The sequence below is a fragment of the Triturus cristatus genome, chromosome 3_2 (genome assembly GCF_964204655.1).
Source record: "Triturus cristatus chromosome 3_2, aTriCri1.1, whole genome shotgun sequence".
Classification (NCBI taxonomy): domain Eukaryota; kingdom Metazoa; phylum Chordata; class Amphibia; order Caudata; family Salamandridae; genus Triturus; species Triturus cristatus.
In genome coordinates this window covers 184463526-184491297 of record NC_140584.1, presented here as the reverse complement: position 1 = coordinate 184491297, position 27772 = coordinate 184463526, and the positions used below count along the sequence as shown (strand labels likewise).

At 44.1% G+C, this 27772-nt stretch overlaps 1 protein-coding gene across 2 annotated transcripts in view; it reads left to right on the top strand.

Moving 5' to 3' along the window:
* The window catches only part of CCDC93 (CCC complex scaffolding subunit CCDC93), a 1072960-nt gene that overhangs the window by 387551 nt on the left and 657637 nt on the right, over nt 1–27772 (top strand). For both annotated transcript variants that reach the window (XM_085647463.1, XM_085647464.1), the window contains exon 12: nt 1550–1666. In XM_085647463.1, coding sequence (XP_085503589.1) covers nt 1550–1666 — 117 coding nt within the window. The remainder of the gene's footprint in view (nt 1–1549; nt 1667–27772) is intronic.

Here is a 27772-nt window from a genome sequence, read left to right as displayed (position 1 = left end):
TTTATGTAAAGGTTGCAGCTCTGAACATGTTTAACAACTCACTTTGAAGTTCTGTTCAGTTAACAATGCCATACATGATTGACCACATTAGTAGCAGCCTAGACTCCAGAAAAGTGCACATTTTCCACAGTGTGATCCTTTATCAGAAATGGTGGAGGGACTTTGATAGTTATTTTAAGCCCTATAGGCCCCACCCTTACTTTGACACCTACCTCCAGCCAGGACGTGAGTAAAAACATACATTACTGATGGCTCATTACAGAGTTGCTCACTGCCACTTTGTTTCTTTCACTAAAACCACAGCACTTTTTTAGCTGATATTTTTCCAAGGATCATATATAATCCTTTTCTTGCCCAGGGTCTGTCCCCCTTCCCTACCACTTCAGTCCCCTCTTGATTTGAAAAATCTGCAATAGACAGGGCTACGCCTGTTAAATTAGGGGTGTGCAGTACAGTAGCTGAAAGTTTTAACTCTAAAGCAGAATGTAAATTGTGGTTCTGGCTTGTTTATGACACAGTATGAGTGAATACTATTATCAAGCATTAGGAGTGGAGACTTTGCTTGCCACTAACATCTACATTCAGTTTCTGTACTGGTATGCGTCTAATAGTGTGTCTACCGGGGTGGTCACTTCTGACTCTCATCGAACAAGCTTTGGGGAAGCCACTAAATCTTGCCAATGCAAAACCTATTGGCTTTGTCAATGTTTTTTTAGACATGTTGCGCAGCAGTGCTAACTGCTGTTTAACATGGCATGACATCAAGAAAAAAATTGCATTACGGTACGGAAAACCAACATAGATCCCTGGGTGGGCAAAACACGGGGAATGATGCCAAGGAGCTTCCTAAAAGTTCCAAGCCTTTATAGAGGGAAATGTCCCCACTGATCTAGATTAGCATTTCTTCTCTTGTGGTCCTAGGCTATATTCTCACATAGGCATATTTCATTCACAAGGCACAATATACACCATTGGTTTAGGACACAGTCATTTCTGATTATGCGCCCATTACTAGGGAGATAGTGATGGGTGAGCGCTATGGGAGGGGGCGTGGGAGAAGCTCTTTCTTCTCAAAGGCAAATTCACTTTAGACTTGAGCAGTGGGGGACCGCATTGCTTATACTTTCATTTTAACAAAGGGAGTGCAGTGGACGTTGGGGTTGTATGGATCACATTCAGAATGGTTTTGTGGGTTCAAATATAATGAATTCAAGCAAACAGAGCCTATACTCGCCCTCCGCCCAGCCTCCCTCTGCACACTGCACTAGCTGTGCACAGCGAGTTTGACTGCGGCCAGGCCATGTGCACTATCTCCCGTGCAGCCAACCCCACAGGGGTTTGACGTAGAACCTCAGCTGCCGCCACGTAGAAACACATTCAGGTGCTCCCATTGGAGGGACTCTCCTTAATGCACACATTTTGTCTACAGTTCCTGTCCAATGTCTTTTTATCCATCAATGAATGTGGTTTCTTGTATTCATATGTCAAGTAATTTGCTGTTTTAACAAAAGCCAGTACATTTTTACAACATTCATTTTTTCTTTTAAAGCAATCCGAACTTTCTGCAGAAGAGCGCCCTGAAAAGTTAGGAGCAACACAACAGCATCGCCGAAAAGTAACATCTCTCAACAAGCAGATCGTGCAAAAGACAAAACTCCTGGACGAGGTACTGCTATATCCCACTATTAAGTTGCTGCTTTTGTTTTTTTCCTACTAAATAGCAATAATCGTTATTTGATCTAATTTTTTGTACTAAAATGATAGCGATATGCGAGTCACAGAAGCATTCACTAGTTAAATTTATTTGAGGGTGTTTGTAAAATTACATCTCTTGTATTAGTTTTCATTTTCTGTTATGACCGGTCGGAAACATGTCTTAATCTCTATTTTAGAAAATCAGACATTCCCTTAAGGCCCTGGATGCCCACAATAAATCGGTTTGCTATTGCTTTTTTTCAGTTGTAAATGACATGTTTACATGTTCTACAAAGGCCTTTTGAAATAGTGATCCGAAACCAAGAGTTACTGAATGAAGGTGGATTGCTCTCAATTAGATAATGAAAAGTACCTTAAGGCTTTTGTGAGCATATTTTAGCCTAAACTCCATTGTATGTGATTTCATAGAAAAACGATTTCCTGGAATACCGTTGCTGAGAAACCATTCCATCTAAACTGTTTATTGAACATTTTCAGAATGGATGGCATTTACTTTTTCATGGAAACCAATTCATAGAATGTCTTTTTGGTTGAAATTGGCTTTTTAATGCTTATTTGTTAAGTGTACATGTAATGGTTGCAGGTCTTTATTCGATAAACAGTTTTATCCGAGATATTTATTTCAGTGGTTTACTTCAGGGGACATTATTTCATATGTATATATTTTACATTGTCAAACAATTACTTCAGATGCTTTTAATTGGCTGACCCATCACCACCCGTAAACACCATCCATCGCTGACATTTCACAACCCTGAAACACCATCAATCCCTGCCCCCTAAAATCCCTCACCACACCAAAACCGCACTCACCCTAACTTCCCCATTCCTAACCCTAAAAAAACCCTTTCTACAACTAAACCCCACCCATCCCTAAATCCTTAAAACCCTTGACCACACCTAAACTACACTCACTCGCTTCCCCTAACTCCAGCCATTCCTGACCATAAAAACCCCTTTCTATGGCTAAATCCCACCCATCCCCCTAAAAACACCTTGGCACACCCAAACTTCACCCATTTCTGAACCCATAAATCTCTCACCGCCCTTAAACACTAGCTATCCATGACCCATAAGAACTCCTCATGACCCTAAGTCCCTGAACCCTAAAACTCCTTTCTACAGCTAAACTCCACCCATCCCTGAATCTTTAAAACCCCTCACCACTCTAAACTCCACCCCATCCTGAACCCTAACAAATGTAGCTGCTACCCATAATTAAACCTTAAAAATCCTCACCAGCCCTAAATCCATGAACTCTGAAACTCTTCTACACCCTTACACTACACCCATTCCTGAAACCTAAAAGCATCACACATGCTAAACTCCATCCATCCCATAATCCTTAAAACTCCTCACCACCCTAAACTCTACTCCATCCTGAACCCTAAAAAGCCCTCACCACCCCTACATTCCACCCATCTCTGAACCCTGAAAACCCTTTCTATTATCGAACGCCAATTATTCCTGACCCCTAAAAATCCCTCATCACCCTAAACATTGCCCGTCCCTGAAATACAAAACCCCACAGTAGTCCTAAACTCCACCCAAGTTTAATGTAATTTTATATTTTTCCTTAATAGTATCTTTCCTTTAAAATGTTTCCTTTAATTTTCTATTTTTTTTGTATTTTCTAAAAAATGTCTTTTCGGAAAACTAGTTTTCCATGATTTTGTTTCCTCTAATGTGGTTTCCCAGTTTTGGTTTTCCATTAATTCTCAGATATCAGATATTACTAACCATTTAACATTCAGTAAAATAATGATAGACTACGTTTGGTATAATATAGTCATGCTTTTGTGGGGAAAAAACTTTGAAATACGAAATTTGACTTGTACTATTGTGCATGCTGTTGGATTAAAAGTTTCTCTGAAACCAGTATTAAAGAAGATAAAAATGTTCAGGCTTCCTACACATCAGTGGCAAAACCACATAAATGCCTATAGGGTCCTGGAGAATGGTTCCGTGATGATATTGCATCCAATTTGATCATATTGTCAACAATTATGCTGTCATGCTAAATTAATTGTGTTGCCCTCCACCGGGAGACCCTTAGGTATCCCATTGAACGCTGTACCTATGAATGAGTAGCCTACATTGGCCACAGACAGATCAGAGGAAAAATGTAACTGTTGGGGATCTGCCCTTAACCCTCTAATATATTTCCAAAACAGTGGGAATCCTGTAACATCAGTGCCTGGTTATTAGAACCCTGTTTACGACTCTCTTGGTTATGACATGAAGACGGGCGCTATAGCAACTTTTTAGACAAATATGATTTAGTCTTGGCAGTTACTGTGCTTTCGGTTCCTATCACCTGCCCTGTGTAACTTTGTTTCTTTGTGAAATAGCATGCTTGTGATGTAACTTCATCTTGAAGTGTGTACATATGATTGGATGTCGCCATTTTGATATTGGGAATAACCCTCTCTCTCTCTTCTACTTATCATATGACCTAGTCACTTACATGTAGGATTGGCACATATAAAATGAGAAGACAAACCAGAGAATTTAAAGTTTCATGTACATTTGTCGTCATGATCATCATCTTTATTTTCGATCACTTGGATCATAGAAAGTACATACCACAATATTATTGTAAATTCAGCAGTCATAATTTCAAAAGAGTTAAAAATGAATTACATTAAAACACAGCATTGGTTCTTTAAAAAAAAGAACAGGGACAAAAGGCCTATTTAACAGGAACGCTATTGTGAGGAATGTTTCCCTTCCTAATCGAATGTAGACCCATATGTGCGCAACGGTTCGTGGAACAACAAACATAACATTTTAACCCCTTTGATGCGCATGACGGAGCGGTTCCGTCATGCGCATCGGTTGCGCTGTGCGTATGACGGAACCGCTCCGTCATGGCCCCGCCCGCGCAATAGAACCTTCAGCACAGCGCGGTAATCCGCACCGCGCTGTAGGGGTTAAAACAGAATCAGCACCCAGTCCATAAATAAACATTAAAAATAGGGGCCTAATGCCTAAAACCAAACATCTCGAAAGATAAAATGGTGCAAAAACCATAATACAACATTTGATAGAATAAAAGGTCACATAATACATACATCTCGTAAGATGAAATGGTGCAAAAAGCATCATGCATTTTTGAATACATTTAAATGTCACATAATACACTTCTTGCGTTGGACTCCATAGGGCCATCGGAAATTTTGCCAGGCAGAACACTACAACACTCCTAGTGTCAGTACGGAGAATTTGAAGCACCTCTAGGTGGTGTCTAGAACCAGTACACTTACATAGGGGGACAATCCACTTGGACCTCAAGTTTTTGTAGTAAGGACAAAAAAACATAAATGAGCCAGGGATTCAGGTCCTCCTTTGCACCAAGTTATTCTTGGGATTTCCATCTACTGCAAAACGCCCTAGTAGGGAGGGTATTATATTGAAATTGGAGGAGCAATTTCTGCACCATAGCTGGGACGATCTCATCGGTAGTGGGTTCTAATTGAGGTTAGGGTTTAAAATCTATAAATGCTAGAGTAAGGGATCCCTCAGCTTTGGTCACACATTCAACCTGGATAAACTTCCAGTAGATGTCTTTAATCCTGACTTTTGAAATCAGAGCCATCTTCTCTGGATCCTTCCAATATATTTCTAGCCCTAATTTCCTCAGAAGCGCCCTAAAGGATTGTAACCAGGGAATTTTACATAAAGATTGGAGACTGAATAAGATCAATGAGGCCCACACAGTAGGAGGCAAGTGCATCTGTAGACCATACCCAATGCCAAAACATTTAAACTTTACACTCTATTTTATGAACAATCTTCCTTTGAGCCAAATCTAGGAAGACTGGGGTTAGGAGGGTACTTGGTGGAAGATTGAGTAAAGATCTTATAAAATGTACATTTGATAACATCAATTAGTCTTTATTTTGCCCCAGGATATTTCAAAGAGATATCAAGAAAAAAAGCAAGCACTGGCCATGCCAATAGGTCTCGCCTGTGGGCGAACTATTATAGGCATAGGCAATAGGGTGGGTAACAGAGTGGGGTGGAGGGCGGGTATTTGTGGATTAAGAGGGTGTGGGTGCAATGGTTGAATAACTGAACAGTTAAAAAAAAAAAAAAAAAGAAAATACCAAGCTCCCTTGGAAGGCAGAGCCAGACATTTAACCTCTGTCTTTGAATGCACAGCAAATGTGACCAGTTGAGGAGAAGAATATTTAAATGTCTTTTTACAGAAAGCGAGCACTTTTGAAAGAATACAGTTAATAGGCAATGCTCCACAGTAGGAACATATTCAAGCTGGACAGGTTAAAACAAATAATGCCAATAAATAGGAAGCAAGCAAGCAAATGTAAAGTGCAAACACAAAGCATGCATTCACAGGGAAGCTCTCAGAGTGTCCCCAAGACGTTGTTAGCAAACCAGATGGCTTTGACCTAAAAATGACTGTATGAAATGATTGTAGGACAAATTTCCCAGGGCTCTCTAATATTATTTGAATTTATATGAGAGTGGTTCAGAGGTTATGTAAAAACAGATGTTGTCAGAGAAATCACATATGTATCAGAATGTGGACGTATTTGGAGTATTATGACTGGGTCTCTACATTCAGAAAGGTTATCAATGTATTATCACCATGTGACTCGAGAATGTCTGTGAGGTAATAAAAGGTAGATTGTGGCATTACCTTTGCCAAGTGTAATGAATTGATTGCTTTAGTTAAAATCATGATGTATATATGGACACCTCTGGGAACCACTACGGATTATTGTTGCAGGTAAAGGATTTCTCCATTTTCAAAAGAAATGTGATGTTTGCAACGATGGATGGTAATACATCAAGAAAATTGTGGCAAAGTATATAGTATAATTGGAGGCACATATTATACCCACAGAGCTCTACAAGTCTGGGAACTACTTTATAGTTCTATAAGGTTGAGCCTACGTTTAGACATCTACTGAAATTTGTAAATGCAACCCTTTTTTAAATGTATCTACATTACACTGTCCGGTACACCTGCATTTAAAGGCCCATATTTCACTGTTCCCCTTTTCCTCTCACCATAAGGAATTAAAGAATAATCAACACTTCCTCGAAAGCCTATGGCTCCGGTGATTGACCTCATTAACAACTAGGTTCAATGAATTTACAAAGCTGCTACTCCTCATCTAGGTCTTAATCTCCTATCCTAAATAGTCTAATAGCTTTTGCAACAGTGGGTTCCCCACAACTTTCCCCTTTAGCGCCAAATTTCTCGGAACCATGATGACCAGTAAATTAACCATCATCTATTATTATAGATAAAGACATTAATTAAAGGAGCTCAGTCTAGACAACATGAGTGCTGCACCAATGAATGAAACCCTAGTTCAAGAATGAATGAAACCCTAGTTCAAGAAGGAAATCCTTTTTCTTTCTCAGAATCTGCTTTTTGCACTGTCTTTGTAATGCTCTCTCGACAAACCTCCCCAAAGATTGCTCAGCAATTTAAGCTCTTTAACAGATTTTGCCTTTCAGACTGAATTAAAAACCACCTTGTTAAGTTAAGGGGGCTCTGATGGAATCTTACAGCTCTCAAGACCAGCTGAAAAATGATATTGGGTTATTAAGGGCTTTGAAAGCTGTGCTGAGTTATCAGTGTGTTGAGTATGGATTTATATAATGGATAAATAAACTATGATGTAAGAATCACCGGGTACAGTAGGTCTTGTTGCACACTTGTGGCGCTACAGATTATTTGTGGATTTGCAGACAAGACCCATACAACATGAATTTCGAAACATCTTGATGCCATATTGAGATTATATGCAGGACAGAACTTTAAGGGTAATGCACAACTATGTCAAGTTGCTGCCCTTATGAGGCCGACGGTACTTGATTCAACTATGTTACATACTGTACCCGGCAAAGTAACAAGATCTTCCATAGTAGAATGCCTGTGCAGTTGTGGTATGAATTGCAAAAGGATGCCTTTAGATGTATTGCTCCAGTGCCCTTTTTCAGTCTGACCCAATGCGGATTTTATTTTCTGATAAGTGTTTAAAGCTCTCCTCCCTAAGAGTTGCGTGGGAATGGATTACATCTCGCTGCACTATATTAAAGTGGACAAACTGATTTGAATATATGTGACCGAAATGCACGTGAAATGTAAAGGATTATTGATACTGAATGGCTCCTTATCAATGTTACGTATTAGGTTTGATTTTTATCAGGTTTTGGATTGAGTAGTGTATTGGAAGGACTTCCCCACTGTATCCCAGACTTGAAACAAAACAAGAAACAGGATCCTATTTACAAAGGTGCCAACTGCATTCCAGGCCTCTTTACACACCTGTTGCTAGGCAACTGCTGTAACCGGGCAGGAGCAATTGGAGCACGCTGCTTATTTCAAAGACATCACTCACAGACCATCAAATAAAGGCAGAGGTGAACTGAAAAAAACACAGCAAGGGCGTTGTGCAATCCTCTGTACATAGAAATATCAACACTGGCTTACTGCTTTGAGGATTAACTGATAGAAAAACTAGGGTGCCCGAGTTATCCAAGTGGATAAACATTTCACTTACGACAGCTCTGCAACATCCCTTGCATTGAACCGGAACACACCCACCATTCAAACACTTTTTGGGAGAAAAAACGATTTTCGGTTACAAATAGCGCAGTGTCCAACAAAACTGTTAAAAAGACAAAACACTGTGTAGAATTGGAAGTAGTATGTAGAAACCTGCGTGGACCTTCTTGCTACATAGGATTTATTGTATCTTACACCATCAACAGGTTTCAGTCAGCTGTAGAACCTTCGTCCACCAATAGAAGGAACATTCCAGGAGGGAGGGGAAAACAGGCTGGGATGAACCAAGGTAGATTACAACACACCTCCCAGCGCAGGGAAGAGAAAAATGCAAAAAGCAATAGAAATGCGGAAAATGAATAGGAAGGTAGAAAAAGAGAGCACCAGAATTATCACAACATATCAACAATACAAGTACATGCATGCCGTAGGAATATTTAAATACTGAGGCCAAAATGGGAGAAGTCCAGTGAGGCCGAATGATTGCCCAAGCTATAATCATTATGCCATTCAGGGCACACATTACTTATCAGTGATTTCCTTAGAATTAAAGAATTTGAGATTTCAAAAAGAAATTACAGGAAAATGTAGTATAAAATGTGAATTACAATGTCAAAGTAATCATTTGACCAAAGGTGCATTGGAATCATGGACCCCTTCTCTCATTAAATGGTAAAGTATATTTAAAATATTAAAAGTGCAACGTGCAAAACTGTAGCTTTGACTAAGCAAACCTATCAAGCCACATGGAAACATGTGTCCATAATGTTTGTTGTCATTTCTCTTATCCCCACTTTCCAATATCGTAATTAACGTTTCACAAAAACCCCAAAATGTATCCCACCACTGAGGAGGGATTTTGATCGAGCCAACCCTTAGCTATACACAAACCTCCAATCACGATCTCAGCAAAGAATACACCCTTAATCGTGGTAAACCGTGAGTCGTTATGTAAAACATAATGAGATTTGACTCGGGAGCTGTCTTCACCCCTTTATAATCCTAAATTACTTAAAAATCAGATTCCCGAATTGCTCCAAGGAAAGACAGGTTGATAATATGTGCACTGTAACTGCATCCGGGAGTGTACAACTGGTACAGCAGGAATCACTGCAATCCTCCATACATAGAGCTTCTTCAGATACGATTCAAGTCATGGGTCATCTTCAAATGCTGCAATTTTACATTTGCAGCATTATCCAACATTCGCCCATCAATTACGGAGTATATCTGTACTTCGATATCAACATTCAAACACAGAGACGACCATTAATCGTCTGCGATACTCAAGTCATCTTCAAAGTTATAACAAAAGAGATTGTAAGATACTCTTATGCAGATTTGCACTTTTCTGCAAGGATTATCTGCAAAAGTGGAACCCAGTCTAAGTGTATCACTTCAGGATTGCGGTTGCAAAATCTCTTATCTAGCAATATATTAACAAGTCATATTTCTGAATGCCATACCTGGCTTTTAATAATTGAAACGTGGGGAATACCTTATTATCGAAAAGCTAATCAAGCTGTTGCAATAGAGTTTACTGCTAGGTGGAGCACCAGAATCATGGAAATTCGACGACAAGTGTGAATTGCCCCAAGAAGACAAATATTGATTGATTTGTGGTATTTTGAGAAGCCGGCTCCGTGATTTCTATACATATAAAAAGCTACCCAGTGTGATAGGAAGGATGTAGAAGATAGTGTAGAGCAGTGTTTCATGGGAGCTTCTCGAATAGTAAATAATAAGAGCCTGCATGTACAGACCAACGTAAAACTTAAGACATCCTAACTCTCAATGCTGCTCAGTAGAAGAATTTTAGGTCTGGTACTGCCCAGTACCATGGGCCATTGGTAGTTTTGAAAAGCAAAGCATGCGCCTTCACTTCTAGGATGCCCAAATAAATTTATAAAGGATGGATTTAATATTTTTTGAAAAAAATTAACCATGCGCAGTGAGGGGAATTCCTCAAAAGAAATATAAAGCCTTGGAAGGATTGTGAGTTTTTTAAATATTGCATCGCCCTGTCAAACTAATTTAAAGTCGATCCCATCCATGTGTGCGTTTTAATTTTTAACAAATAGCCCATAATTCAGGTCTGTCAACTGTTAGACTTATTGTGAGGTTTACACAACCAAGTTGCTATGCTCAAAACCCTAGAATCAATAAATATCTCGGGCCTAATAATAATAATAATGTGTCTCTTATCAGTATGTAACGATTAACCTGAAATCAAACTAAAAATCTGTCCCTCCTTCCCTAGATTACAAAATTTTTTGGGGGGGAGAAATTAGTGCACAACACCATATCAACCGTGCATGCAGCTGTTTTCCTCCCTTGGCCATTAAATATCATAGGTAAATGGTCATTGTTCCTTCTTTTTGATAGAGACTTCTAACTGCAGTGTAAAAACCTGCACGCTGCCCTCATGTACAGAATGCTTGCCCGCCAATATCTCCTTGTCCCCGGATGCCCAGCCTTCCTTTCCCAGCATCCCTTTCCCTAGAACCTGTTGGTGTGGGCCTAGAAATTCAAGGTAAACCAAGCGCAATCCCTACTTCTCCACCGGATAGGGAATCCAATAGACTATATACCTTTGGGAAGCGGATATTATCTTCTACCAGCTTGGCATAGGAGTCACTGAACACTGCATGTCCTTTGGGCGATACACTCACGCCTTGTGAAGTTCGGTTGTGCAACTGCTGCCCATGCTTCCCGAAGAGAGCTGGGCCATTCTGAATCAGGCATTGGTTGATGGCCGGGGCGCAGCTAGGTTCACCATTCAGTGAGGACTGGACATCACTGACTCACTTACCAGGGCCAGGGCCTTTACGGTGGCACTCAGTGGCCATGGCTGGTTGAGTTCCACTGGGTTTTCAGGGGACATGCAATTATCCCTGATAGATATGCCCTTTGATGGCTCCCGACAAGACTGACATGGCACTCGAGTGCTTAAAGGAGAGCCGCGTCACTGCCAAGTCCCTTAGCCTTACCTTGGGTTTCCGGCAACACAGCAATCTTTTCGGCCCTTCTGTGGCCATGGCCGGGGCTCCCATGGCATCTGTAATACCAAACTTACCATCCAGGCCCACAAGGTTTCCAGTTCTTTGGTGGCCAGGGACATGGATCCCACAGAGAATGCTGGGCCCACATCCAGCGTACTGTCCAGTCCCTTACCCCTCTGGCTGCCTCAGCCTCCAACCCTCTTTAATGGGTCATCAATGCAGCACACCCATCTCATTGGCAGCAGGATAAGGCATCACCTGTCCCAATGGCAAGAATTAACCTCCGAAAAATGGGTGCTTCAAATTACGCAGGGGGATTATGCCCTTCCATTCATGAAATCTCCGTCACCATCCCCAAAACGGCTAATGAAGAACTATCTCTCCTTTCTCCATCAGGAAGTGCTGGCTCTGCTGGCTATATAGAGGGTGTCAGCTTCAGAAACAGGTCGTGGTTGTTATTTGGTTGTTATTCCCGGTACTTTCTGGTGCCGTAAAAAGTCAGAGGCCTCTGACCTGTCCTATATCTTAGCCCTCTCAACGCCTTTCTATGGAAAGAGAAATTCAAAATGCTCACTTTGGCTCATGTCTTGTCTGCCTGGGCCCCCAGATACTGGATAGCGTGTATTTCTCATCCCCGTCCAGCATACCCACAGGCATTATCTGCATATCACTGTGGGCCGGGAGCATTTCCTGTTTACTTTGCTTCTTCTTGGCCTCACCAGTCCCCTCAGGTGTTCACGAATGTGATGGTGGAGGTTGTGGGACATCTGAGGAGGTCAGGGGTTCCAGTCTTTCCATAACTCAATGAATGTTTTTCGAAAGCCGGCTCGTCCCAGGCAGTCGTCACCCACCTTCAGACTACTGTGTAGCTTCTGCATTTGCTGGTGTTTACTATCAACATGTCAAAGTCACACCTGACTCCTTTTCAGATGCTACATTTCATCTGAGCCTGGATGTAGTGCGGTATTTTGCCTATCCTCCAGAGTGGAGACTCCAGGATGAACAGGCTATGATCCTGACGTTTCAGGATTGGCCCCAGGATTTCATTGAGACAGACTCGGAGGCTCATGGCTTGATACCCTCCTACATCTTGTCAGTGAACCACGCCAGATGGCATATGCAGACTCTCCAGTGGGATCTTAAGCCCCGATGGGCACAGCATCAGAGGAATCTTTCCGATCTGGTCCAGATTTCGGAGGAGACTGCAACAGATTGGCAGTGGGGGTTGTTGGATTGCAAATGGGTTAATGGCAGGCACCGCTCCCTTCCAACCCACAATTAATGGTTGTGACCTATGCATCACTACTGGGATGGGTGGTCACCTGGGAGAGGTGGAGAACAAAGGGCCCTGGTCTCTGGTGGCAAAGATACTCCACATAAACCTTCTGGTGCTGCAAGTGATTCACTTGGTGTTAATGGCCTTCCTCCCATTCATCAAGGGAAGGCTGGTTCAAGTGTTCAAGGACAACACTTCTGCATGTAGTACTGCAACAATCGGGCCATATGGGGTCATGGACCCTGTGCCAGGAGACTATCTGCCTCTGACTTGACTGGAGTGCCAGCACACTTTCCTGGATAAGCTGCACTTGTCAGGATTTCTAAATGTCAGGGCAGACTAAATCAGTCTTCGATGCCTTGAAGTCTACACCCGGAAGTGGTACAAGGTCTCTTTCGCGAATGTGGAGAACCTTGGCTCAATTTGTTTGCCACTGCCGTGAATGCACAGTGCCAGTGGTTTTGCGTGTTGTAGTTGCTAAAGCGGCTCCCGCTCGGAGACACACTCTACGTAGACTGGGACCCATGACTCCTTTATGCCTGTGTAATGATACTACTCCTACCCCCGGTACCAAAGAAGATCAGGACTGACCTGGCCCAAATCATCCTAGTGGCTCTAGACTTGTGCAGGAGATTTTGGTATCCGAAACTCCTGAGCGTGAGCGTCTGTCCACGAATCACGCTTCTCTTTTGGGCGGGCCTCTTTTCACAGCAACATGGCAGGGCTCTACACCAAACCTGGCATGCTCCACTTACATGCTTGCAGATTGCGCAGTGACAGTTGAATACTTTTGATCTTCAGCCTAAGATCTGTGATGTCACCCTGGCAGCCAGGCGTTCCTTAACATCATTTGTATATGCCTGCCATTGGACACATTTCTTTCTGGTGTTCCTCCTATAACATCAATCCACTTTCTGCCTCCTTGTAGGAAGAGCTGTTGTTTGTGCTTTCATTAGCCCAGCAAGGCCTTGTCTAGGTAACACTTAAAGGTTATCTTTCTGCCGTCTCTGCATTTTTCATCCCTCCTACCACTTTTGTCATGCCTAGGCTATCGTGGTATAGGTTAAATCCTATAATAACTGATCAGACCCCACTAAAAGGGCACCAAACCCTCATAAGTGTAAACATATAGATACTGGTAAACCCCTGTACAACATCAATCTAAAATGCCATTCAAAAGGAAAGTGAGAGAGCATGAGACTTTTTTATGTCTTCCTGAAGGGGCAGTATGGTGTTACTTTGTTATGCAAGGTAGCAGCAAGAAAGAATGGTCTGCTTGAGCTTTTTTGTTTAAGGTTCTTACTAAAACATTATTTCTGTTTCCTCCAGTTTTATGTGCCTGAATTAGAGGTGCAGGGTTTAGAAGCATGTTTTAGGTCTGATCAAAATATTTTATAAACTTTAAAGAATCTGGGAATATTAAAATCATATTTGGTATTTTGGCAGTGTTTAATGTTATCACCTATTAGTGAAATGGCTGGTTCATAAGAATCTTGGCTACTATGTGCGGTCACATTTACCCACAAAACAGAATGGCTAAAACCCTTAGATACATCATCCCCGTTTTCTAACAAGCCAGTAATCATACATTTGCCAAACAAACCAGGTTTTGAACATTCAATGCAAGGTGTAGTGTCAGGTGCCTGGGAAAAGTGTGTTGTCACCATACACGTGGAATAGGGCATGACTTCCCATATATCAGTAAAACGTATGGCTGCTAGATGTCATATTGGTATGTGTGATACATTCAGCTAATCCTATATTATTATAATTTTTTTTTAAATCAAACTGTACTTTACTCCTGGGGCTTGTGGTCCCATACTTACAATGCTAACAGCAACATTTAAAATCCCAGAATACAACGTAATGTCCGTTAAAAGGCCAGGACCAACTTAAAGTGAGACATTTTCCATGAGGTCATTTGGCAGCTATGAATGTCCACACAACAGCAGCAATGCAGTAATTTAGTCTGGCAAAGAGTGCAGAAAAGCAGTGTCAAGCATGCTTAAAGCATCAAGTGTTTTAGAATGCAGGGATACACATTAATATGGTATAATTCAAAATTATAAAGGTATTTCAAGGAACTCTGGTGTTAACAGCGTTGACTGCACCTACCATTTTGTTAATATTCAGTAAAGAGAGGGTGAATGACTCTCAACTATGTCCAGGAATTTGTTTATTAAAACATTTGAATGTAGCACTCCTACTACATTAATAGTTCTTTAAAACAGAGTAAGTCTGAGAGGTAATGGGATGTGAGAGAGAGTTCTGAGATGTGAGTGAGAGTGCAATACAAAGGATGTCTATGCTTAAAACAGTCTTTCATAAGTCCATTGACTACACTTCCAATGGGACTACACAAAGTACCCTGCATTACTTCTCCTTTACATTAAATATGCGCTATATAACAACTACAAAACATTTTTTTTATAAACACTGAAAAAAACACAGTTTTTGTCTATTTTGTGCCTCTGAATGAACACTGAAAAGCACTGGTGTCAAAAGGTTTGGAAAACACTGATAAAGCACCATTAAAATTCACAAAAATAAACACTAAAAATAGCTCAGCCCAGTCTTTCCCCATTGGGACCTCAATTTAGATCTGACATTCTGTATGTGTTTCACATTCGAGCCCCTGCATAGTTGTCCCCTGTAAGTACTGATCCTTAAGACCGTATTCTTGTATCCATTACATCGACCAGGAGGGTCAGTGCGCTGCAAGCTCTCTCAGTTGCACCTCCATATACAAGCTTCTACCCAGACAAAGTGGTTCTACTGGTTTCTACTGAAAATAGTGATTCCAATCCACCTCAGCCAAAGCTGCTAACATTTTTCGCTCTGCATCATCCTTATAAGGAAGAGGTGAGACCCAAAAAGAGCCTCTCTTTTTACTTTGATTGCACCAAAGAACACCAGGTGGACGATCAGCACTTCATTGGGTTCGCTGGGGCAACAAAATTCAAGGCGGTGCAGAAGCTTACCATCTCTCGATGAATTGTACGCCACATCACAATTTGCTATGCACTAGCTAAAAAGCATCCTCCTGAGTGCTTGCTGGGCCATTTCACCTGGGTTCAGGCTGCTATTACTGCATTAGCACACATACCTATACTGGACATCTTCCAAGCTGCCAAGTGGGCATCACTTCACACAATCACGAAGCACTACTGCTTGGAAAGTCAGGTCCATTGGGACAGGCATTTTGCCCTTTCAAGTCCTACAGGACTTCCTGATGTGAGCTTGTTCCCTGGCCCACCTCTTAGGGAGGTATTAGTTGGGTATCTCCTCTAATGTTAGGAATCTGCAGTCAGAAGTCTCTATCAGTAGAACAAGTTACTTATCTTCGGTAAGGCTTTTTCTGGTAGAGACTCTATCTAACTGCAGATTCCTCACCGACCTTCCCATCCTCCCCACTGTGCGATATTGGCTCATCATCCTAAAGCCTTTTAGGTGCCTGCAAGTGTCACATATCGTTCAGTTGTAGCTCTGTGTTTTTAGTGTAGAAATAGTCACAAAAGAAACTGATGTAATCACTCCAGGGGCACCAATATAGGCACCGCACACGTCACTTCTGACATTAACGACATCAATGCTCCACCCATCAGTTAACTTGTTATGCTAATATACAGAGGGGCTTTTTACAAACCCTTAGCATACCCGTGTTAAGCCATGAGAGAGCTGGTAGGGGTGGGCGAATGGATGGAAGTAAGACTTTAACCATCTTTTAGATTGTCATTTTTTACTGCTTGTGCGTTTTACTCTGCCACTACCCCCAACTTTGTTCACTTGTTAAAGGAGCCACTTAATATGTATTTATAGAGCTCTTTCCATATTCTCTGTAGAGATTGTGCCTTCTGCAGGAATTCTCAGCTAATGTCAGACTTTAAAGAATCTCACTGTCATCATAGTAGATCTCCTTTCTGCTTAATACTCTTTTGAACACCATGTTCTTTGCCTATGTCTTGTCTTGTTGGCCTCCTACTTGAACTGCTGTCACAATTTCAATATTTTGACTAGTGCTAATTTCCCATTCCTTAAATATTCATTTCTTTAGAAATATCATTCTCCTTTAAAGTCCATACCATCCTACAGTACTGTTAATCCCTGGATGGGGTCATTTGCAGTTATAACAGAGTTGTCCTAGTGTTCAGTTTTAGCCTTCATTTAGAGTATTTTCTGAAAGTAAATACAACTCTATCAAAATATGAATGTCCTACATAGTATGTTTGATAGTTTTCACTATGCTTGACATCCCTCCAACATACGTAATTGCTGCATCCATCCTTATTGTTAAGGTTTCAAAACCTCTATATCATCACTGTATCCCTGGAATCAGTTTTTGCTATGGAAGTTTTCCATCAGCTGACCTGTGCCCTTATACACCCCAGCATTCTACAACCACCGCCCCGTTATTGCCATAGTGTGCCTTACGTGTTCCATCCATAGACATTTCAGTGCTTTGATGTGCACTGAGCATCACCATGTAGTTTTCATAGGGTCCTACATCTGACCAGTTTAGAGCACTTACGAAATGTTGTGACATGGCTGCAACATTTTATAGAACTTGCTAAGAGTTCTAGAAAGGAGATACCACATGCAGCAGTTATTATCTAGTCCTCCTCCGCGTAAGCTGTTTTTCTTTCTGTGAATAAAAAACAGTTAGCCAAAGATCTGTGTCGGATGTTTTAACACTGGTGATGAGCGGGTGAACAGTGAGGTGAAGGGAAGGACCAGGTTGACTGAGGGGATGTCTTCGGGGAGTTAAAGAATAACCTTGGCAGCCGGCAAGAGCTTTATCATCTGAAAATTAGGATAACCACTAGAAAATTGGCACAGCTGCCACCTCAGCTTTACCTGAGCTGAGGTGGCAGAAGTTGTGAACTAAAATTTCTGGGCAGGGGCCATCTACTTAGAGAGTCTATGGAAGATGACATAGTGCATTGAGGGCATAGATGATCATATGAATGGTGTTTATGATCAATGGAAGAAGAAATATCGATAGTTATTTGATGGAAGATTAGGCCTATTAAAGAGATTCCAGCATAGGATTAGTCCAAAAGGAGAACATGTGCCCAAGCTCCTCATGATGAGGCCAGTACTGGTGGAACTCAGGGCAGAGTTGACATCAGAATTGGAATACTTATGCAACAAGAGCATAATCGAAAGCATTGAGGCATCTAAATAGTTTTTTCTGGGTGAGGATGGATGGGGCAAGATAAGTATTTGTGTAGACTGTAGGGACCAAAATCAGTTCATCTGGGTAGGCCAGCACCTCCTTCCCAGTATCAGCAAGAAGCGCAAGACGTTTAAAGGGTGCCACATTGTATGCTAAGTAGAGATCTAATGTAGAAAGCAAACAGATTGCCCTGCAGGCTCCAAAGGAAACATTGAGATTTTGCTCTCTGCCTTTTAGATTGGTAGCTGCATCAGGAACATTCCAGAGGTAGATGCATCCCATGTTTAAGAATGTTAAAAACATCAAATGCTTTCAAGATAAGGACGATCAGGAGAGCAGGAATTGGCAATGTCAGAGGTTCTAACCATATTGAAGAAGAGTGGTGTAATGATTACAGGAGAGAAATGCAAATTGGGGATTCATGGTGTGGACTATTTATGGCACTAGATAAACTGTGATGGAATTAAACCAATTGGGTGCTTGGCGAGAGACGTGGAAGACATGCCTGGCCCTACCAACTAAAGAACTTCAATCCGATAGAGACATCTAGCCGCAGATTCCTTACCTTGGAATTACCCAGGGTGACAGACTGGATCCGGAAAATGTATCTTCGTCCAATACCCTTGCGCTCTGGTAAGTGCCGTCGGCCGGCTCTGCATGCCGTCATTGGCGTCATCCGCGTTGTTGTGATGTACGCGTCACCTATATAGGCACCACCTCGGCGCACTGACATCAATACTTTTCTTTCCACGCCAGCCAGCACAGATCCGTGAAGAGAGAAACCCTCTGTTCCTGACTTGTTTTAAAAAAAATATTTTGTCAACCTCTTTTTGGTGTGTAGGTTTTTTCATCCTGTCAAAGAAGACTTTGGTTTCAAACCATGTGGTGCCTGTCACCACAACATGTCTGTGACAGACCTGCCCCTGGTTTGTCTCTGGTGCCTGGAGCATGACCACGACGCAAAGTTGTGCGCAGACTGCCAGGCCATTGCTCCAAAAGCTTTGAGGGAGTGATCACTAAGGCTGCTTTCGGCTTGGCGCTCGGCACTGTGTTGTTCGCCCCAAAGGTCTCGTTCTCGGTCTAGAGGAAGGTTCGGGCACCTCTTCAGGAGTACCAAATCTTCATCCTCCCACTCAAAGTCGTCGAGTCGGTCAGGTAAGTAGCACAAGGAACATAAGAAGTCGAAGCGGGCTTCGACCTCTCCCTGTCTGTTGGCTGACGCGACGGAGGAGTCTCAGCTCTCTAGGCCTCGTTCCTCAGAACCTGCACCTGGGTTGGCTCAGAGACTCCCAACGCAGCCAGCGCACAGTGGTTGTGCCAGGCTCATTCTTATCCCTGACGACCTGGAGCTTGATCAGCACCTACCAGCGCCTCAACCAGTACCGATAGAACCCTTAATTTCTAGGCTGCTTCCTCAGCCCTATTCTGAAGGAATGGAGGATGATTGAGAGGGGTTGCTGGACCCTTTACAAGACCAATCTTATCAAGAAATGGACTGGTATGAGGAATTGGGTGAGGCCACTGGACTGAATACTTCTCCGGATTCTGGCTGCTTTCTCCCCCTACCGTTGCTACAGAGGAGGGAGCATCCTACACTATGGTGTTGCGAAAGTCCTGGGCTTTCCGCTCCCTTCTATGACAGTCAAGATAAACAACTTGACAGAGGTCCTGCAGCCTGATGTCTCCTCTTCGAATCTCTTCTTGCCTTACACCGAGACCTTAACTGATGTCCTACTGGGAACCTCATTCAAGCACAGCTCAGGGGCTCTTGTGAACAGGACAGTTGCCCGCCACCATCGCCCTGCACTGGGTGACCCAAATTTCCTCACCAACCACCCCACTCCCGAGAACTTGGTGGTCCAAGCCTCTCCCTCTCAAAACACCATCCCTTCCGTACCCCCAGATAGGGAATCCAAGAGGCTGGATAGTTGGGGTAAGAAATTTTTTTTTCCGCCAGGCTTGCATAAAGGTCGGTGAACACCGCAGGCTTATTAGGCCTTTCTTCCCTCATTTTGTGGGAAACGGTTGCACAAGTGCTGCCATAGGTCATGGAGGAGGCCCAGGCCATCCGCTCCCAAGCAGTATCAGACGGGAGAGATGCGGCAAAGTTTGCCATTCGTTATGGTCCGCACACAAACGTCTTGCAGGGCAGAGATTTCATCGACAGCGGCTCTTCAATGACACGCCTGGTTGTGGACTTCTGGCTTTTCAGGAGATTTTCAGGCCGCTCTCATGGACCTGCCCTTTGATGGCACCCGTCTCTTCGGAAACAAGAAAGATATGACGCTGGAGTGCTTTAAGGACTCATCGGCTGTGGTCAAGTCCTTTAGCCTCTCAGTGGCCACACCTTCCCCGTATGCGCTGCGCCCCTTTCGTGGCTTCGGAAGGGGCTTTCAGTCATGCCAGCCATACCCCACCCACTCTGCACTGCGTACTCTCAAAGGGTATCTTTCGTCTCTGTTTGCCTTCCAGAGGCTGCCACACCAACCCTGTTTATTCAAATCTTCCATTGTAAATAGATTGCTCAAAAAACTTGTACATATGTTCCCACCTTCTCCTTTCATTATGCCTCAGTGGGACCTTAATTTGGTGTTCACCTTTCTAACGTGCGCTCCATTTGAACCTCTGCACAATGTATGCCTCCGGGTGCTTACTATAAAAATAGCCTTTTTAGTTGTAATTACATCTGCTAGGAGAGTGAGCGAATTGCATTGCAATGTCACACAAGCCTCCTTACCTGACCATCTTCCCTGACAAGTTTGTGCTTTGCACTAGGGCCTCTTAACGAAAGTGGCAACACCATTCCATGCGTGGCAATCTGTCACCTTGCCCACTTTCTACACTCCTCCGTAACTCTCTAAAGATGAGAAGCGACTCCACCATCTGGTCCCAAAAAAACTCTGTTGTTGTACCTTGACCCCACAAAAGAGTTTCGGGTGGACGACCAACTCTTCATGGGGTACGTTGGATCAAAGAAAGGTTGTATGGTGCAAAAGAGGACTGTTGAGGTTCCGTGTGAGCCGGGACGGCACTTTTTGAATGGTGACGAATATGGATGAGTCTGGTATCTATGAACCGCAAATGACGAGTATAGTGGGTGTACGAAGTTTCGCTATGCAGCCACATATGGTTCGCCTCATTTTTGGGTTCGTTCATCCGAGCCCTCGGGTTCCATTTTAGATACAGCGTCCATTTTGTTTCTTGCCCTCAGGTAGCCAGCGAACGGGCTTCTTGTCCGCTTCGTGACCCTGGAACTCTCAAGCTTACACGAAGGACACGTGTTCCTTTGAGGTGACTTTTATGATGAGGGGAATAGCGCGACTAAGGCAGATGGCCCCGCTCGAGGCTCATCCTGCCGCGCCGGTCTATTGTTTTAGCCACGCATACATTAGACACGAGGTCTTTGACCCTCTATCGAGTTTCCTTTATTGCCCCCAACACTCTTTTCTAACCTGTTGTGCATCCTTGTCCTTTCCTTACATCTGTTTTCCGTCCTTCCTCTTAATGCGTTTATGGTTAGGATGGAATGTGTTTATCACGGAGGGGATATGTTTTTACAGTTGGGAACCGGCAAGACTGTTGTAATTATGTTCCGGCCTCTTGAAACATGAATGCGACCCTTTTTCAGTTTATTGTGGGAACTGAGTTGTAACCTTTGTTCATCATACTGTGCTATGGCCGAAACCTGTATAAAAGGAGCGACCCACTTCTACGACTTTGAAGCAGTCTCCGAGAACCTACACGTTGTGTACTTCTTGTGATCTCTGTATCCCTGCAGTAAATAAACGCTGATCTCTGACGTCGCTGGAAGTGTCCCGTGTCTCTGTGTTTGGTACGCCAGAACAGGTAACCCACGAAGGTTTCAGGTGTTGTCCCCTGGCACCGCTGGGTCTTAAGAATAACCCAGTCCTTCAGTTGGCGCCCAACGTGGGGCGACATCAACGGTACCGGTCCAAAGCCCGACGATCGTGAGGAACTTCGTGTGAAATCTCCGAGGGAAGGTGCACCCCGCTTCATCGATCCAGTTGTCGAAATAAGTGGCCCGACGTCTTTTCCCGCGAAGATCCCCGCCTCCTGACGGCTGCGACGGACCGATGCCCTGACTGTCGACCTGTTTGGCGCCTGGCGTAGTCCTTTGAACGGCGAGACGATCAACGGGCCTTCCTGGTGACGCCATTGTTCTTTCAGTTAAGTATTTGTGGGTCGCTCCCAGTGTTGCTTTGTTGTTTGCATGGTTCCATAGCATTCGTGGTTCTTAGTTGTTGGGTTTTCTTTGACGATTGCAATTGCCAAAAACCGAGGGTCTTGCATTTTTGCGAGGACATCGTAATCCGATAGCCCTTGAAGTTTGTATACTCGGTTAGTGTGCACGATGCCTGGCCGTAGTACTTTGTTTGGGTTTCTCAAATGTTGCAGCATGGATTCCCGGCTGGAGGATTCATGTCCGATACCTCCGGCTGGAACTCCGCTTTACGAGCTCTATAGTCGCCATGGCGTGGGTCCTATCGTATATAATGAATATTGGGTTCGTTACACTAAAAAGGATGGCGTCCTTAGTTGGCCACCTCATGGTAGTTTCGAGACTGCCATTTTAGATAACTTGGAAGCTAAATTATTTAAAAAGAAAGCTAGGCCGGCCATGTTTGATTCCTTCCGGTTATGGCGGAAAGAGGCCAAACAGAAAGAAATCAAACAGAATAAGAAAAATAAGCGAGAAGGTGTCATTACGGTGATGCGCAATGCGGAACAGTATCAGTTAGACAAAGATGAGAAAGAGCAAGAAGTTAGTGCTCGGCTTCACCATATGGCAGTGGACAAATGTTATCCGGCGCTACCTTCTACGAACGATAAGACAGGAGAAGAATCAGTGGAAGATTCGCTTTTGTCTTATCTGATGAAATCGCCACCTCCCTATGCTCCTGATGTTATGGGTCCCGTTCGTCCACCTCTTCCTCAACCCGCTGATTTGGCGGCTGCTGGTCAGCCCGCCGTTCCTCCCGTACTCCCGAATCCCCTTGGGCCACAGATCGTACATCCTTTTGTCCCGGCTTCTCTCCCTACTGCGGCTTTCCAAGTTCCTCCTCAGCCTGTCGTTCCCGCTACTCCCGCTGCCGCGTCTACTTCTACCGTTTCCACCCCTATGGCTGCTACGCCTGCATCTTTGTCTTCTTCTCCTTCTGTTCGTAGTCGTCTCTTGACTGCTGTTGCTTCTCTTTATTCTCCGCTCTTTGGGCCGATACTTGGCTCGACTCTTTCAGACATTGCTCAAAGACGCAGTCAGCTTCCTGATGGTAGGGAACGTGAATCGTTGGTGAAAACGGCACGTAGATGGATTCGTAACCCTGTTAAATACACCCCACGTGTAGTGTTCGAAACGTTTTCTCAGTTTAATGTGCCCACGCAGCGATTCGTGTTCGAAGAATTGTGTAAGTCATTGAAAGAGGAGTGGGACGATGATATAGCTGATGATATACCACCTGAGGTTTCCGAGCTACAGCTTCGGTTTGCCACGGGTGTCATTGTAGGTGACAAAGTTCGAGAGGCTCTGGAACGCTTGTTATCCTTTCGATGTACAGTGCAACCGCATGCGCTGTTTAAGGACGCGACCGCGGAATGGATGGCACAACCTGGTCAATATCCTATGCGGGAAGTTCCCCCGGTATGGATGCCAGGTGATCCGGCTGCTAACCCTCCTGTCCCAGGCCATTTCCAGAGAGTGTGGATACACCTCCCTTGGAAGCGATCGGAAGTTTTGCAAGTGAAGCAATCCCTACCTGATCCCCGTAAGAATCCTGCAGGGTACTATAAAGAACTGTCCCAATTGGTGGATGCTACTGTTATGAACCTAGCCGATGTTGATATGTTGTTTGGCAATGTGGTGCCTCAGCCGATTTGGGCGAAAATTCGTCACGAGAATCACGTGGCCGAGATAGGCGGTGACTGGGCTGCCCTTACAGCGGCAGATGCCCGGCAGGTCGGCGGGGCTAAACCCGAACAGATTATTGTGGCTTTGCCCCAGAGGATAATTACCCTCATGAAAACACTTATGCCAGCGATGCGCGTCAACTGGGACAAATTATCGGCGTGCAGGCAAAAGAGGGATGAAAGTGTTTCTGATTTCTTTACGAGGTTTGAGGAGGCGTTCATTGACCATAGCGGTCAGGACATGGGTTCCGAGGGTGGTCAGCGGCTGTTCGTTGATAAGTTTGTATCGAATTTGTTGCCCGACCTTAGCAACAAGTTGAAGAATTCTGAGAGTGCGTGGGCTGTCTCTACCACTGCCCAAATATTGGCTACGGCCCAATATTACGAAAATAGAGAAAAAGAGGAAAGTGAGCGTGCAGAAAAGAAAACTAAGGATCTCAAAACTAAGGTCTTGTTGCAGCAAGCCTATCCATCGCGTTCGAATTTCAGTGATACACAGCAGCCAAACAGATCGCAATCACAGTTCTCTAGACCACAGCCGCGCAATGCTTCGCCTGCGCCTCGCTTTGTGCTGGGATATAATCAGTGCGCGTATTGTCGTGGGGAAGGCCATCTGAAGTTTGATTGTCCGGTTCTCCGTGACAGGGCCAATGGCGTATCGGCTCGGGGAGGACGTAGCGGTCCTCAACAGGTCTCTCGTGGTAGAGGTCGCGGAGTTACCCAGAATCAGGCCGAACGCTTTGCGACGTCTTCGGATTCGCAAAATTGTTTCGATCGGCGCGAACAATCGTCCGGTCGGTCTACTCAGTATCATGTGGATGATTGCTATGTTGAGTGTGATGTTGATGCGGATGGTATCTATTAGGACAGCCATAGACAAAGGAAGGGAGAAGTATCAGTTCCGGTTGATCAGAGAGGGCCATACGTTTCAGTAGCCACTTTGGGCGTCGTTGAGCCTTTTCTGTTGGACACTGGTGCGGCAAAAAGTTCTATCATGCATTCAAAACTCCCTGGCGCGCCTTTGTCTGGCTTCACGAATGTTTCCGTTGGATTTTCTGGCGCCCCCGTTAGTAATCCAGTTTCTAGCCCTTTGCCCCTTACAATTGGGTCTCATGAGCTGGAAGCTCCTTTGATTTTGACTACTGGTTGTGGTGAGAATCTTTTGGGTTTAGATTTGTTGAAAAGGTTACATGCGACTTTGTACTGTTCTCCTGCGGGTGTGGAGCTCACGTTGGGTAAGAGCGTGATTTCCCCTATGTATTTATCGATCGATAAGTTCCCATCGGAATTGAGATCTCTTCCAGCCTCTTTGTGGGCGACAGGTCCCAATGATGTGGGCCTGTTGGATATACCACCTTATGTTGTCCACCTAAAAGTTGGTGCGCGTTTGCCACGTATACCTCAGTATCGTATTTCCCTTGATGGTGAAAGGGCACTATTAGCGATCATTTGTGATCTGATCGGCAAGGATGTTATTGAGGAGACACGAGGTAATGTGTGCAATAGTCCCGTGTTGCCTATTCTGAAACGAACGGATCCCTCCAAGCCTCCCGTGTATCGTCTAGTTATCGACTTACGGGAGGTAAATAAAGTCGTTGTTCCGCAGTTTCCTGTGGTGCCAGACATTACAGCTTTACTGACTCTGATTCCAGCCACTGCATCATGGTTCTCGGTCATCGATCTGAAGAATGCGTTCTTCAGCATTCCAATTGCTGAGGAAAGCAGAGATTTGTTTGGTTTCTCATTAGGTGGTCGTAGCTTCAGATTCAAACGCGCTCCACAGGGCTACTGTGAGAGTCCATCAATCTACAGTCAAGCTCTTAAGAGTCAGCTTGATGCGTTTGTGTTACCGGCTGGTGCAGCCTTGATTCAGTACGTTGATGATCTGTTAGTCGCTGCTGACACTGAACAGCTCTGTAGAGCCACTACAGTGTCTTTGTTACAGCATCTCTGTGCTTTACATCATAAAGTGTCACCTTCCAAACTACAATATTGTTGTCAAGAAGTTACCTATCTCGGTCACTTATTGTCAAAGGCGGGAAGAAGGTTGACCCCTGAACGAATTGCAGCAATTGCTCGAATGCCTGTGCCAGCAACTCAGAGAGATGTGCGTGCCTTTTTAGGTATCACGTCATACTGCAGACAGTGGATCCCGAATTTTTCACTGTTAGCGAAGCCATTGGTAGCTCTCACGTGCAAGGACGTTTCAACCCCTTTGCCTTGGACGGAGGAATGTCAGAAAAGTTTTTCTGAACTACGTGATGCGCTGTGTTCGGCTCCTGTGTTAGGTACTCCTGATTACAGTAAGCCTTTCACATTATACGTCCATGAGAGGGACGGTTGTGCGTTGAGTGTTCTAACGCAACAATTTGGTGATAAGCAGCGTCCGTGTGCATATTTTTCCTCGACCTTAGACCCGGTGGCTAGAGCGTTGCCAAGTTGCTTGAGGGCGACAGCGGCAGCTGCGGCGTCTATTCGGCAGTCCGCAGGTCTGGTCATGGACAATATGCTCATAGTAATGGTTCCGCATGCAGTTGATACTCTCTTGAATCGGACAAAGACTCAACATCTGACGAGTGCAAGGTTGTCTGGGTACGAGCTGACCCTTTTGGCAAGTCACGTACAGATCAAGCGTTGTAATGTACTGAATCCGGCGACATTGTTGCCGATTAATATGGAATCAGATGATGTGCTACCACATGATTGTTATTTACGGACTGAGGAAGAAACAAAAGGTCGTGTGGACCTGAAAAACACCCCCTTGTCAGATCCTGATGGTACTTTGTATGTGGATGGCTCTTGCTTCAAATTGCCGAATGGCGATGTGACGACTGCGTATGCTGTGGTGACGTTGAGCACGATTGTGGAAACTGCGAGATTGAACCAGAATTCAGCACAAGCGGCAGAATTAATTGCATTAACAAGAGCGTGTGTTTTGTCGAAAGGAAAGCGCGTGAATGTGTTTACCGACAGTCAGTATGCATTTGGTGTTGCGCATAATTTTGGAAGATTGTGGAGAGAAAGAGGATTTATGACATCGCATGGTACAAAGATCCAGCACGGGCATCTTGTGAATGATCTTTTGGATGCACTTACGTTGCCTAAACAAGTGGCGATCGTCAAATGTAGTGCACATCGGAAAGTGACGGATGATGTTGGTCGTGGTAATGCATTTGCGGATGAGATTGCTAAAGAAACGGCTAGGAATCTTGCGACTCGAATGTATGTCACGAGTTTAGTGAGTTGGCCGGCGGAGACTGGTATGTGTGAAAATACTGTTGAAAGTGTGAAAGCAATTCAGAACGAAGCTACGGAAGCTGAAAAGACCAAGTGGAAAGAAAGTACAGGGAAATTGGATATGCATGGATGTTGGGTTGACCTGACGGAATGCCAGAGGTGGATGTTACCAGACGCATATGTATTAGCTGTTGTGACGATGGCTCATGGGTTGTCACATATTAGTGCGAAAGGAATATGTAAGTTCTTGTCTCCTGTATGGAGGAATGATGGTATCGCTAAGTGTGCCGAAAGAGTGGTTAAGAATTGTATGGTGTGTTTGATGCATAATCCCGGAAAAGGCACCCCCACTCCACCTGGTCATTTCGCTCCTCCTGTTTGTCCCTTTGAGGTTATCCAGCTGGACTTCATCCATATGGAGAGATGCAATAATCTGAAGTATGTTTTGGTTGTGGTTTGCGCGTTCTCCAGATGGATTGAGGCCTATCCTCTTAAGGATAATACTGCCCTGTCCACAGCAAAAATCCTGCTGAAGGAATACTTTCCTCGGTACGGAATGCCCCGGATTGTATGGTCGGATAATGGGAGTGAGTTTGTGGGAAGTGTAATGCAGAGTGTGTGTAAGGGCCTTGGAATTCGTCAGAAATTCCACAGTGCTAATCATCCTCAGGCAGCGGGTTTGGTTGAAGGGTACAATGGTACCCTGAAGCTGAAACTTGCCAAGATTCAAGCTACGACTGGTCTGTCATGGCCTGATGCCTTGCCTCTGGCTCTCCTATCGACCAGAGCGACTGTACACTCTCGAGTAGGGCTCAGCCCATATGAGATTGTGTTCGGTCGCCCTGCGAATATTTGGGGAGTCCCGAGACCTAGGGCTTTTGATAGTCTTGAAT